This window comes from Argentina silus, assembly GCF_951799395.1.
Source record: "Argentina silus genome assembly, chromosome: 10".
NCBI classification, from domain to species: domain Eukaryota; kingdom Metazoa; phylum Chordata; class Actinopteri; order Argentiniformes; family Argentinidae; genus Argentina; species Argentina silus.
In genome coordinates this window covers 9,792,243-9,806,085 of record NC_139664.1, presented here as the reverse complement: position 1 = coordinate 9,806,085, position 13,843 = coordinate 9,792,243, and the positions used below count along the sequence as shown (strand labels likewise).

The 13,843-nt window shown below is 42.5% G+C and overlaps 2 protein-coding genes across 4 annotated transcripts; both read right to left on the bottom strand.

Annotated features, from left to right (window-relative positions):
* Nucleotides 1–373: 373 nt before the first annotated feature.
* On the bottom strand, nt 374–2,033 carry LOC310810795 (prostate-associated microseminoprotein-like; the record flags this gene model as incomplete). Its single annotated transcript, XM_083678647.1, has 4 exons — nt 1,879–2,033; nt 1,380–1,494; nt 1,165–1,273; nt 374–548 (listed from the first exon to the last, which is right to left on the bottom strand). The coding sequence occupies exons 2-4, from the start codon at nt 1,486–1,488 to the stop codon at nt 374–376; spliced, it is 393 nt and encodes a 130-aa protein (XP_083534773.1). The 5' UTR covers nt 1,489–1,494; nt 1,879–2,033.
* Nucleotides 2,034–7,767: 5,734 nt separating this feature from the next.
* Nucleotides 7,768–13,406, bottom strand: LOC310811127 (uncharacterized protein). Of its 3 annotated transcripts, XR_014554456.1 has the most exons (6): nt 12,705–13,405; nt 12,304–12,358; nt 11,716–11,830; nt 11,052–11,224; nt 8,001–8,904; nt 7,768–7,966 (listed from the first exon to the last, which is right to left on the bottom strand). XR_014554456.1 is itself a non-coding variant. In XM_083679189.1 (5 exons), exons 1-4 carry the CDS (start codon nt 12,996–12,998, stop codon nt 11,053–11,055), a joined length of 636 nt encoding a protein of 211 aa, XP_083535315.1. In that variant the 5' UTR covers nt 12,999–13,406; the 3' UTR covers nt 7,768–8,904; nt 11,013–11,052. The 3 variants fall into 3 exon arrangements, 2 of the variants coding, with proteins under 2 accessions (XP_083535315.1, XP_083535314.1); XM_083679189.1 differs by having other exon boundaries at nt 7,768–8,904; nt 11,013–11,224; nt 12,705–13,406; XM_083679188.1 differs by having other exon boundaries at nt 7,768–8,904.
* Nucleotides 13,407–13,843: the final 437 nt, after the last annotated feature.

Genomic DNA, 13,843 nt, shown 5'->3' with positions numbered 1-13,843 from the left:
CTCATATTTGTCGTGCCTACCAATCTGTGACTCGACGTCCACAACATCCAAATGTAAAAGTAGTAAGTCTAGTCACAAATGGGGCTAGCAGCCAGTAATGCATGGAAAGCAACCACACAAACCAATGCATGTTTAGCATGTCTGTTTATTTAAGCTCAACTCAACTCAATTTGATACATGTGCAATATAATACATTTATAAAGCAATTAATTAATGCTTTTCTTATTTTCTTAGTTTGTATAAAGTTTCCTTTGCCATTCATTTTGGCTATATTGTGTTGTACTTTAAGGTCACTATCAGTTAATCTTATGTTATCCTGTGCATCACTCAATCAGTCATCTTCACACCAATAACTGACTGAATCATTGGCAAATTAGAATAAATGGTCATTATCAGATTTCCATGGTTGCCCAGCCCCTGGCCTCAGACGACCCCTCCCCCACAGACACGGTAGCTTGTGATTGGCTCTCATCACAGCGATTGTGTTGCAGGAGTCAGGCTTGCGGATCACCTCACACCAATCAGGGTAGTCCACGGGCTGGGGTCCGCTGTAAGGATTGGGATGATGGTCAGTTTTGTGTTTCTCATGTTAATATATCAAGTAAGGTTAGGATTTGGGATCCTAGATCTGAGCTGATGGGCAATCACTACAGTAGTTATAAAGAAAGAGTAAGAGTAAGTAACAGTAACATGGATTCAGTAGTTCAATAGTAGTGGCCTCTATTTGTAGACAACATTTTGTAGATCTGAAATAACTGGATGGGAGTTTGAGTAACACGATGGCAATTCCATCAAGCCAACCAGAGACCTACTGTCTAGGTGTAACTATTACTATATTGCTCACGACCATCTAGCTCTTTCATATCGATGGAGTGTCTAGGGGTGTATGGGCTGGGGGATGGTTTGGGACTTAGGAAGCAATAGGAAGCCAGAAGACAATTAGCTACCTGTGTATATTGCAACATTGGATTGTGTGAGCTGGCAGCCAAACCCACATTATGGGAAGAGCCAGGCAGGCGACTGCTTTTACTGATGGCAGGGGAAAGCAGGAAGATATACCTACCTGGTGTGCTGTGCCCAGTATACAGTGCATAGAACGTGTGTATTACATTATTGTTGTATCTGTTGAATAGGTAATGCAGTGTGTGTTGTTGTCATACTTACTGGTCACAGCAGCCAACCCCAAATGGCTCCATGCAGACACATTGGTAACAGTCCTTGGTCATCCAGCTCTCTCCTATACCATACACCAGCCCCATGTGCTCACAGCTTCCTATAGCACACACACACACACACACACACACACATCGTTAACACTCACCCTCACCTCCCTCCCTACCCTCTGTCTCTGTTACTATAACACACACACACACACATACCTTTAGTGTTGAAATAGCACTCCCCACTGTTGGAGACAGAGAGACAGGGCACACTGGCACTCAGGATGAAGACCAAAGACAGAAGCATAATCCTCACTGGGTCTGTCATTTCTGTCTGGGGGAGAATACACTCAATGGAATCAGAAATCCCAGCACATAGTTGTGGTGAGTAGATCAACACTTTTTTTTTATTATGTGAAAAAGGAACACAAAGAGGGTTCTACATGGAACAAAAAAAGAGTTCTTCAAAAGGTTCTACACCTTCACATCTGAAGAACCCTTCCTGGTTTTAGGAAGAAATGTATAATGATGGTCTTTCAATAGGTACAGACCTTTTTCTCAGAAGAGAAGCAACTCAACCAACACAGCTGGGGTTGGTCTAACTCAGTATTTTACACTCTCTGTCTACAATGCACTCATAGCAATGATCATGAAATAAAACAAAATAAAAAGTACTTATTACTGTCCTCCTTTCTCTCATATCATTATGTGGTCTTACCTCAGGCTCCTCTTTCTCTTTGTAGGAAACTTTACTTTCTTCCCTTCTTTCTCTCTTCCGTTTTTTCTTCTCAGGAGTCCTCTGTTCCTGTCCCTCCTGGTGTCTTCTCTGTCTATGTCCACTTCTCTCTCCGGTTCTCAGCTCTCTGTTTGTCCCCCTCAGTGTTAGTCTTTTGACTGTGGTGCCTCGTCTGCTGTCTCAGATATTTAAACAGCACCTATACCTCTTTATCTCTGCCCTCTCTCCTCCGATCTCTACGCACACACACACACACACGCACACACACACACACACACACACACACACACACACACACACACACATTACTGTATTATGATTGCCTTCGTCATCTCCTCTTGTCTCCCTGCAGTGATTGTCCCTGTGCATACAGTGTGCACTCATTCAGATAACATTTGCCCCAGGAAGCAGTTATTTGACCCTTTCAGTTTATCCCCCAACTGGAGCAGTGATACAATCTTTGGGTCAGTTTATCTGTTGGCCTATTGTCACAAAGGCATAGCAGGTGCCTTGTCTGTGTGTGTGTGTGTGTGCGTGTGCGTGTGCGTGTGCGTGTGCGTGTGCGTGTGCGTGTCTGTGTGTAAGTTTGTAAGTATGAGAGAAAGAGAGATTGAAATTACTGCAAGATTGTAGAAACTGCAGTGAGACCATTTGATCGAAGCTTATGTATTGTGATTTTTATTGTATGAGCAAATTTCATTTGCAGATGTTTTGAATTTGAGATTATGAAGTCATTTATTATTGTATTTTTCCAAAATGTGCTTTAAGATGCAATTACATTGTACATTCAATCATGCAATTATTGCATAATAAGAGGTTATTTTAATGAGTAATTTCTACGAAACAGTATGTTTCACTGACCTTTACAATTAATGTCATTAATGTTATCCATGCTCTGTCCGCCTTTGTATTTGTACAGCCTGTATGTGTGTGTGTGTGTGTGTGTGTGTGTGTGTGTGTGTGTGTGTGTGTGTGTGTGTGTGTGTGTGTGTGTGTGCGTGTGTGGGTACTAGTGCCCTCTTGTTAATTCAAAGCTTATCTGAAATCTCTAGTGCACCAGTCAACACCCTCTCTAGTGTGCCAACACTCTCCTCCTCCAGCAGGTGTCATAGGATCACAGAAGTTTCATTTGACTTAAATAGATAAAAAGAGGAACTGGCCACAACAAACAGACATTGCCTTGTGATCTCACCCACACAGCAGAACACATTACTACACACATCAGTACACCTGACTTCTCTACCAATGCGCCCACAACATGTACACATCACAAACATCATTCATTACTCATTATACTTAATCAGAACACTGGCTATTGCGTAACAAAATGCATCTTGCAGAAGAACAATTATAGGGAGGAAGTAAGTATCATTGTGGAAAGCCTCAAAAGCATGTCCCTACAGTGTACGTCAAAGGCCAGATAATTAAAGTACAAAAATAGGTTGCTGTAGCGATGGTGTATCCTGTACTGAAGCATATGTGCTGTGGGACATGGACATTTAAGGGGGGATATGGGGGAGAGAGGGTGAGTCAGGAGGGAAGAGGTTAATGCGCTGTGAGACACACTCAATAACAACCCTGTTCCCAGGGGATATGCCTGCATGTCCCTATCTCTCTCTCATTTTATTAAAGGGAGGAAGAGAGAGAGGGGGAGACAGAGGGAGAGACATGGGAGAGAGAAGTAGGCGGATGAGGGAGGAGGGAGAGAGGTGCACTGCTTGTAAGCCTCAGATTTGTTTTTAGAAAAGGTGACAAAGGGGACAAAGGGGACAAACACTGCTCAAGATATGAGGAAACATTTAGGATAGTCCCATTGCATTCGTCAGGAGTCAATTGTGCCATACAAAAATAATAAAACTCTTTATTGCTCAATAAAACAGGCCCTATTCTCTGTGGAGAGCCTAAGGAGAGTGTGAATGTATCAGCTGTTTGTTTTCTGGGTGGGCCATGGTATCTCTGTTGGCAGCTGCAGATCGGGAAATGCAAATATTGCGAACAGGACAGAGGATCCCACATATTCACACATCACACATTGCACATATTCAAATACCATACCATATGTGTAATACAAATATTTTGTTTAATTTGAGAAACAGTGCAATAACAATTTACAGTCTTATTCAAGTTATTTCAACTGTCTTTATTCAACCAAAATCCCATGTTATAGCACAGACATGCACACAGCATAATGTTTCTTACATCAGTAGGGAATAAATTCTTGTCATAGATGTCCTTATGATATTGAGAAATACAAAACAGAATTGATCATAATGCTAGACAATGCTTGCATATTACAATTCAATGACACCTGAATGATACTGTATACTTTACAGCCTCTTGTTATTGATGTTCTTCTTCATTGATGTCTATCAAATAGAGTTTTATGTAGAATCAGTCTTAATCTATGGTACTTGCATCTCATCAATCCTAAAACTGAGAAACACTTTTAAATGAGGTCTAATGGTATGTGTTTGATCAATAAATAAATCATTATTCTATGACCAGTTTAAATCACAATGATCTGACCTGACTGGCCTCTTCCTCTCTGATCCTGAAGGTTCTGTGTAGACATGAACCAGACTCTGTAGGAATATGTCTGATATTTAGTTGACGTGATTACATTGGAGAACAACCGAATATCAAACATATCACACAGCCTCTGGCCAAATAGGACCCTCACAGAGTCGTCCACTTTGGTGCCTTAAACAAGGGAGAGAATTTGTGAGTTCAGGTCACAATTAAATAAAGGATGAAGAAGACAGAGAGTGACCATTTAAAAAGATGAGAGAGAGTGGTCTTTCCCACTTCTGCAGGGAATACAAAATATGTGGTAATATATCTATTGTAAATACAATACAGACTTACATATACAGGTAGTCATTTAGTCACATAAGAGGAAGAATAGAGAGGGAGGCTGGTAAAATGTGATGGAGTAAAGCAAAACAAAGCTCTGCCACCAGAAGGAAGTAACAAACACAAACACACATCCTGCGACACGTGATAACAAAAAAAAACATAAGGCCATAAGGTTGTGTAAGAGAAGAGGCCTATGGGGAGAGAGAGGCAGGAATGTCTTGGACAGTAGAAAGACAGGTAACAACAGATGAATGAGACACACACACGCACGCACACACACACACACACACACACACACACACACACAAAGATTTCTACTTACAATGTTTGCCATGTCCCGGTAGTGATCCTCTTTTCTCCTCTCCAGATTCCATCTTCTCTATTGACATGGTGAGCAACAAATCCTCTATATATGATGTGTATCAGTGTGTGTGGTGGTCAGTGTGTGTGGTGGGTGGTGGTCAGTGCGTGCAAGTGTGTGTGTGAGCATAGTCCCATGTGGGACGGTGTATATATACACCCTTGTGAGTTTCAGGTGCCCTCTCCACACACCCACACACACACACACACACACACACACACACACACACATACACAGACACTCACACACACACACACACACACACACACACACACACACACACACACACACACACACACACACACTATTCAGTGTAATTAGAAGTGTATTGATTGCTGTGGCCTGCGGCCCTTCCTACCTACATTAGCCTGATCAATAGATCTGATTATCATCCAGCTGTGAGTTCATTCACTCACACACCCAAACACGCACACACACGCACACACACACACACACACACACACACACACACACACACACACACACACACACACACACACAAACATGTTCAGAAATGAGAGTCAATCAACTCTCAGTACTCATTGAATATAATAATTAATAAAGGAGACAAACTCCTTTAGAGTTAATTAAAAGAAATGTGTGTTCTTAGACATTATTAACTATTACTACTGTATATTCCAACATCATGTACAGTGCTACTATCACTCTATCCTTGTGTTACAGCTGGCGCCTATAGTAAATCAGTTGCACTACTTGTCCAGATGACAATGGGAAATGACATACAGTATGTTTATGGAACTTTGTCTTGATTCCTAACCGACAAGCAGCACCTCAGGTCTATTACTGTACAACTAACACAGTACACAGAAACCCTTATTTGTCAGTAATTCATCCTTTTGCTGTACTCTCATTCGATCTGTAGTGAAGGGATATATTTCACTGTGTGCCCTTTGCCTATCGTACAGTAGGTTTAATTCTGAAAGTAAACCCAAACATATTTTGCCTTGCAGAGAGAGTGAGTCTCCTATTGTATGAAGCTAAAGCATGCAAATGCGTGCCACAATTTATCATTTCAGTGTCACATCCCTGCAGTAGACCTTAAGTAAGTGCAGATGAACAAGACAACAGTGTCTTCTTTTAAACACTTTATTGAACTTTATTGTTCAACACCCGAACGTACACCCAAGTTGTCAGGGTGACCCCAGGTCCTCAAGGTGACCTCGTGGATGACACCCCCTGGTGGTCCATTCCGCAGACTTGCGATATCATCTGGTTAGATTTCAGTTTGTTCGTGTATGTGTGTGTGCGTGTGTGGGTGCATGCACGTGCACTAGCATGGTGTGTGATTCACACACATTTGTTCGTTAGCATGATCACACTGCGTGAAGGTCAAAGGTCAACACTGATAATGCGTGAAAGGTGCACCACTCTAAGCCTTTAAGTCTGAAGGGGCTGAGGAGGAAAGTTCAACTAAATCTGTAATGATGCATTAGAGGATCATATAACTTTTTTATGACCTCAGATCAACTTCGTTGTGTGCCAACATGAAGCAAACAAATTCAGCATACTGTTGTCTCTGCTGCCATATTGGACCAGGTCTCTAAAATGGAGACTAACCTGGATAAACAAAGGGGAGATAAAAAGAGAAACCCAAAATAGAGAACCATTATGCTCTCTGGAAATCTTTTTGAAAATAATACTATTTTCTTCAGACTCTCCAACAACATAGCTGTCCCTACATGTCTCCAGCATATGTTCTTGTCTATATTTGGACATTATTATGAGATCCAAGAACAAGATCTTCTAGCTAATTATGTCTGATGAGGATTTGTAATCTGCTCAGTTTTGTATCAATTTACAATTTTAGAACATGCAATACTTACTGTATATATTATGTTGTATCACAATAATTTAATGTAAAATAATCATGTCAAAATGTAAAATAATCATCTCAAGCGTCTAAATGCTACCTCATTTCACAGTTTTTATGTCTACGGACATTAACATGAATTTTAGGACACATTATTAGGTAATGGTTACATGACGGTTGTTGCTTGTGATGTTCGTCAGATGCAACATTTACTCTCTCTCTCTCCTTTGCTCCCTCCCTCCCTCCCTCCACTCCCCCTCTACCCTGTCCTACAGTTTGCAGTAAAACAATGACCTTGTTGGCTCACTGGGGCGGAATGATAGCCCTCTGATCGCCAAGGCCTAATTGTTAGCCTCGGGGGAGCATTGTCATTTGTTGAGGGATGGATGGATGGAGGGGCAGAGGAGAGGATGGGGGGGCAGATAACACACATAATCAAAACTCGTATGACTTTACATCCTCCAACATGTACAGTACTGGGTACAGTATATTACAACCTTTTATTGCAATAGTACTTCTTATTTATTTATTTTATATCAGATTTGTTTATGTTTACTTTGTGTTAGATTCTGCTGATCTAAATCAGCAGAATCATTCAATGGTAATCGTCCACCTAATGCATGCCAATTATTACAAATGTCTACTTTTGAGAAAAGTTGGCAATAAATATGAAAAAAATGCAATTTCTCTAAAAAAGAAAAGAAAAAAAGAATCGCATAAAACAAAAAATGATGGTTCTATCATGATTCATCAACCATATTTGTTAATCAGTCTATGGGTGCCCTTGCCAAAAGGGTTTGAAGACACGGATACACACACATCTCTGGGGTAAAACTTTATTACATCAAAAATTGGTTTAATTGGAGGCCTCTGATTGGTCAATGCTATGGCCAGTAACTACATAATGTCCTGGTGTCACCGGGGTAACAGTGTGAGGATGATGTGTAGTGACAGAGAGAGGCTCTGGGCTCTCCGATTGGTCGATACTGGTGGAACGTACACATATGCTCACAGCGTGCGCGCTGAGCACACACACACACACACACACACACACACACACACACACCCACACACACACACCCTGAGGGAGGGTCACACAGAGAGAGAGGGGAATGGACAAGGTTAACAACAGTTATTCAATAGCTATTCGTGTGTGTGGTTAGTTAGTAGTACTGTAATCACACTGGCTCATACAAAAAAAGGGGGGAAGGTAGTAAAGCAGTGTGAAGGGTGAGTTCTAATAGATGTAAGGGACACACAGGGGGCCTGAGGGGGACAGGTACCTTGTACAATACCTTGTTCTTACTTGTGCCTTGTTTTTACAGGGCTCTTCCGTAAAAGAGACTCTGGTCTCAGTAAGGGCACAGGAGGTCTGAGGGGGCCTGAAGGGGGCACAGGAGGTCTGAGGGGGCCTGAAGGGGGCACAGGGGGTCTGAGGGGGCACAGGGGGTCTGAGGGGGCCTGAAGGGGGCACAGGGGGTCTGAGGGGGCCTGAAGGGGGCACAGGGGGTCTGAGGGGGCACAGGGAGTCTGAGGGGGCCTGAAGGGGGCACAGGGGGTCTGAGGGGGCACAGGAGGTCTGAGGGGACCTGAAGGGGGCACAGGAGGTCTGAGGGGATCTGAAGGGGGCACAGGAGGTCTGAGTGGGCACAGAGGGTCTGAGGGGACCTGAAGGGGGCACAGGGGAACGTGCAACGTTAAGGCTTGAAAGAGTGACCACCATAATAATAATATGTCATTTAGCTGATGCTTTTATCCAAAGCGACTTACATTGCAGTGAGTGCATACATTTTTCAGTATATATGGTCCCAGCAGGAATTGAACCCACAACCTAAGCGGTGTTAGCGTAATGCTATACCAACTGAGCCATAGAGGACCACCAAATTAAATTAATGCCTCATTTTTGGTCTTTTCTTTGCTTCCAAGATGTTCCTTTCGTTCTTGTTGTCCGCCTGTTCACCTAAAAAAAGTGAGGGGAAAACTTGTGAGAATATGAAACTCATCCCCCTAAGTTTGAGAGGAATAACCAACTGTGATGTTGCATAAACCTTAATCAAACAATATACAAAGCAACACCAGGACAGGTTCTCATCCGTAAGATGACACTCACACACATATACACACACACCTCTGACAACAATGGATGCAGGATTATGACAGGATTACGATACAATGGCTTATTAACCTTACCCTTTAAAGAAAGAAAACGTAAACAACAACACAGCCATTAGACGTCTTCAAGACAGAAAGACTCCTAAGACACCCAACTCAACACTGATGTGCACTCCATAACTGCACTACACATACTTTACAAGTCAGTAATAGATTATTACACTGGTATAGGTATACTGTATACACAATGTAAGTGGATAAAACATGTGTATCACAAATGCTAATCAGAAAAACAACCATTCTGTTATTCTGTTTTGCTTATATCTCCAAGTCTAGTAGCTGTGTATGTTGCTAAATAATGACCAGTCCCTTTCATAGTCCTAGACCTCAGACATGATTAAGAACATCAAACTGACCTGACCAGAACACTTTAGAAGAGGGCATAACAGATAAGATTTGTCAGTCAAATCTGTCAGTCAAAGACCACACAAAATATCTAGGCTATATGGGCTTCAGTCGCAGTCACATCGTCTCATGTGCAACAAACCCACATTTGATATGACAGACGTGCAAAAACATGAGTAGAGAGAGAGAGAGAGAGAAAGTTAAAGACAGAAAGTTAGAGAGAGAGAGAGAGGAGATAGATTGATAGATAGAGAGAGAGAGAGAGGTAGATAGAGAGACCAAGTTAGCAAGTAAACCTCAATGATTTCCTCCTATTACACCAATTGTATAAGACCAGGATACAGGGGACTGAGAGAGTTACAGGGAAGGCTACAGTAAATATTGAATTTGAGAGACCAAGTTAACAAGTAAACCTGAATGATTTCCTGCTATTACATCAAAGTTTACCTATAAGACCAGGATACAGGGGACTGAGGGTTCGTGATTCGTGTGTACGTTGTAGTGTTGTCACGATACCAACATTTTGACTTCTATACCGATACCAGCTTAAGTATCACAATTTCGATTCTTAAACGACACCAGGCAACCAAAATAAACAAATCTAACTCAATTCACAAGAAGAAGAATAGATTAACATGTACAGGGAGGGAACATCAGGCTAAGGTACATGATCACAGGTCACCAGGAGAGGAGGAGACATTTGTTTTGTTTTTAAACATACTCGCTTGCTTGACTGAATATTTGAGGACATGCTGAACCTAATCCCTGAACGTGTTATGTGATCGAATCATGTATCTAAGCATATCCTTAATTATCAGACCTCTTCGCTAACCTTTCGTGATTTGAACTCCTTGAAGAGGTCGGGATGCCTATCGGAAAGATGTTTGGCTAAATGTAACGTGTCCCTTTGACTGCATGGACTTGTAATATCTTTTACAAATAGGCTTTGTGATTTCGGTCGGCTCGCCGTCATCATTGGCTCTATACGCAAAGTAATGCCAGATTTCACTTCTGGCATCCTTTTTATCAACAAGCTGGAAACGGCCAGCATCGACACTTGCGGCTTCCATCCTTCTCTTTCCTCCTTCTTGTCAACGCCACGTGTGCGATTGTTTAGCGTTGACTTTCCCAGCCACTCGCCCACTATGCACGCAGAGCGCGTGCCAGGGCGCACTGGCCCCCGCCCCCCTGTGAGCATATAGACAAATCCCACGTATAAAATAATATTCCGCACTGCTCAAAGTAAATACTGCGTCAGGCATTTATGGTAAAAAAAATATAGTATAGTTCCGTTTTCAAAGGAAGGTATCGTGATACTTTTGTACTTTTGTATATCGTGCAACACTAGTACATTGTGCTAAATTACTTCCTTCATTGGAATGTTGATTCCCTTGCTTTCAGAGCAGGGTGTATCTACCGGTTTTAATCTGCGTATGTGTGCGTGTGCATGTGGGTGTATATGGCAACATTTCTGCTTCATTGTCAAATGGTTACCAGATTAACAGAATAATGCTGAGAGACAAGCCAGACAAGCCAGACAGGACACCCCACCCGAGATAGTACATCCATTTCAACAGAGAGCCTGCTCACTTTATCTGCTTTTCGGGGCCTCTGCCTTGGGTTCCTCCTGTTTGGGGACATCTGCTGCAGGACTATCAGCCTTAGGAGGATCAGCTTTAGGAGGATCAGCTTTAGGAGAATCAGCTTTAGGCTCTTCTTGTTTGGGAGCTTCTGCTTTGATCACCTTATCACCACACAGTTTCCTATGAGAGTTAGAGACAAACAGGAGGATTTAGGGAAAGCTCAATGGTTAGGAATGCTTTCTTTAGAAATAGCAAGAAAGTATCAAATTCAAATTCTCCTTCCCCCTCCTGACCTGTGCATTCATTCACTCGCCTTCATGGATTTAAAAGGAATGAGTTGCCGTAAGAAACATGGTGAAATATCTCTAGTCTAGCCCACACCAATCCAATTCTCTAAAATCCATTAGGGGGAGTGAACCAGTTTCTACCCAACCTCTTAGGGGAGATACATGTAGGTAGAGAATCTCAATTCAGTCCTAAGATGAATCTCAAAACTCTTTCTTTGATTCTTAGTGTCCTCTCTCTTCGCCTCCTTTTCAAAAAGCATTGAAGGAGAAGATCCAAGGTTCGTCCCCTCAGACCTTCTCCTACAATGTGTTATGAGAAGGAGGTGAGAGGATGTGAGGAATCGAATGAAAGACTTTTTGGAATCGTAAATGGTCTACGGTTACCTGCCCTCTTCAGAGTCCTTCTTCACAAAGTCGCACACTTTGCTGCGCTGCTCCACCTGCTGTTTGAGAGACGCCACCTCTGCTGCCCAGCCAGGCTTCTCTTTCTCCATCGCAGCTGCAGGAGGACAGGGGCACAAGGGAGGAAAAGGTATATAATGGGAACATAAAAAAGGCTTCGGGTATTAACACATTATTAGGACATTATTAAGACATTAATATGACAGTATTATGCCATTAAGCCATTGTGAATATTTGTCATGTTTAGCTAAGGTAGCAGTGAGATGTACATCACTCCAAATAAAATGTTTCTACTGTGCAGAAAATGTCACAGCTGTGAGTTACTGGCATGTACATATACTGAAAACCGGAGACCTATAATGACCTAGTTCAACCACACGATGTCTCCCTTCCAGCACTAAGAGCAGATCTGTAAGGGGGCTGTGTTAGGATGGCCTGAGTAGAGCTCATCCTAAATCAGTGGTGAGCAGATAAGTCATACATAATAGACATGTGGCTCTGAATACATGGGGAAGGAGGATGTCAGTTGTTAAGTCGTTTAGGTGTTAGGCCCAGAGTAGAGACACTCACTTTTGAAGTTAGCGTTTTCATGCTCAATGGACATCACCTCATTATCAGTGTGTTTCTGTGAGGAGAGAGAAGACAAATGAGCATAGCACAGACAAAGTTATACACCCCCCTATGCCTTCCTTCATGGCTTTAGAAATGTTTGTTTTTAGAGCAGGGTTTGTCTACCGATTTTGGTATTCTAATCTCTGCGTTTGATTTCTGTGTGTGTGTGTGTGTGTGTGTGTGTGTGTGTGTGTGTGTGTGTGTGTGTGTGACAACATTCCCAGCAAAAAAAAGTCTTTTTTTTCAAGAGTCTTGCCCACAGGCCGAAGCCATCCAGAGAAACACTGGTCAACATACGGGATACCCCCCCCCACACACACACACACACTAACCCACCCTAATTCCCATCCCTTTCTCACCAACGTTCCTTGGCATGCCTCCACCTCACTCGTCCTCTTCACTGTGGACTCCAGGGTGCTGAGTTCCGTCTCCAACACCTTCACCTTCTCTTTCACCTCTTCTAGAAACTCATTGCCTTTGATCTCCTCCTTTTGGTACTCTCTCAGTAGGTCTTTGATTGCGCGAAGTTTAACAAGCTGGAACGTTGTGTGTTTCTGTTCCTTTACTTCATCTTTCTTCCGTGTGTATATTAACCCTACCAGAGCCAAGCTAACTGTCACTAATAGAAACATCAACCCCACTTGCAGCCTCATACTTCCTGTGTGTGTGTGTGTGTGTGTGTGTGTGTGTGTGTGTGTGGGTGTGGGTGTGAGAGAGAGAGAGAGAGAGAGAGAGAGAGAGAGAGAGAGAGAGAGAGATGTTTGTTGATGCAGTTGTATCTCAGTTAGTAGCTTTTGCTTCTGTTGGAAGTGTCAGAGCTAGCGCACCCTTTCTCTGATTTCTATAGGTTTGCAGTCAACAATAATTTTCCAAAACTCCCGTGCCTCTTCACCCTCGGTCACTCTTCTCTTGGATATTTGAGGTCACAATGTTTTCCTACAAAACGAACGCATTGTATCTCATTCCCCCTCCGCACTAGATTTCCTAGAAAGTATCAGTCCCCTCCGCTCGGCATAAGAGTTGGCTACAACGTCGCTTACATGAAGACAACGAAAGTGAGAGTGGCTACGGCAAGTCATCTGAACACCTGTCGAGCGCTGCCAATCCCAGATACGCCCACAGAAAATTTTATTTCAGCCACTGCTACGCGGAAGCCTACCGGCAAAGTATCTTTTTTTCTGCCGCCAAAGCAGGCAAACTGAAAAAAACGCATTTGACATGTTAGCGCTCGATCGCACTAGCACTAGATCGCAATTCAAAAAAAAGAGTATGAAATGTGCAATTATCAAGGTTGAGTTAGTCCTAATCTTAAACCAAGGCGTCCTAACTGGCCACCTTTGATATAGAGATAGTAAATAGATTTATAAGGTCATCATCACAAAAATGACTTAAAAGTAGAATTTATTTCGCACTTTAAAGTGCTTAAAATACACAGGCATCGAAGGAAGGGTAGATTAAGCTGTGAGTAAATTCATAATTCTTGTCAAGCTGCCAAGCA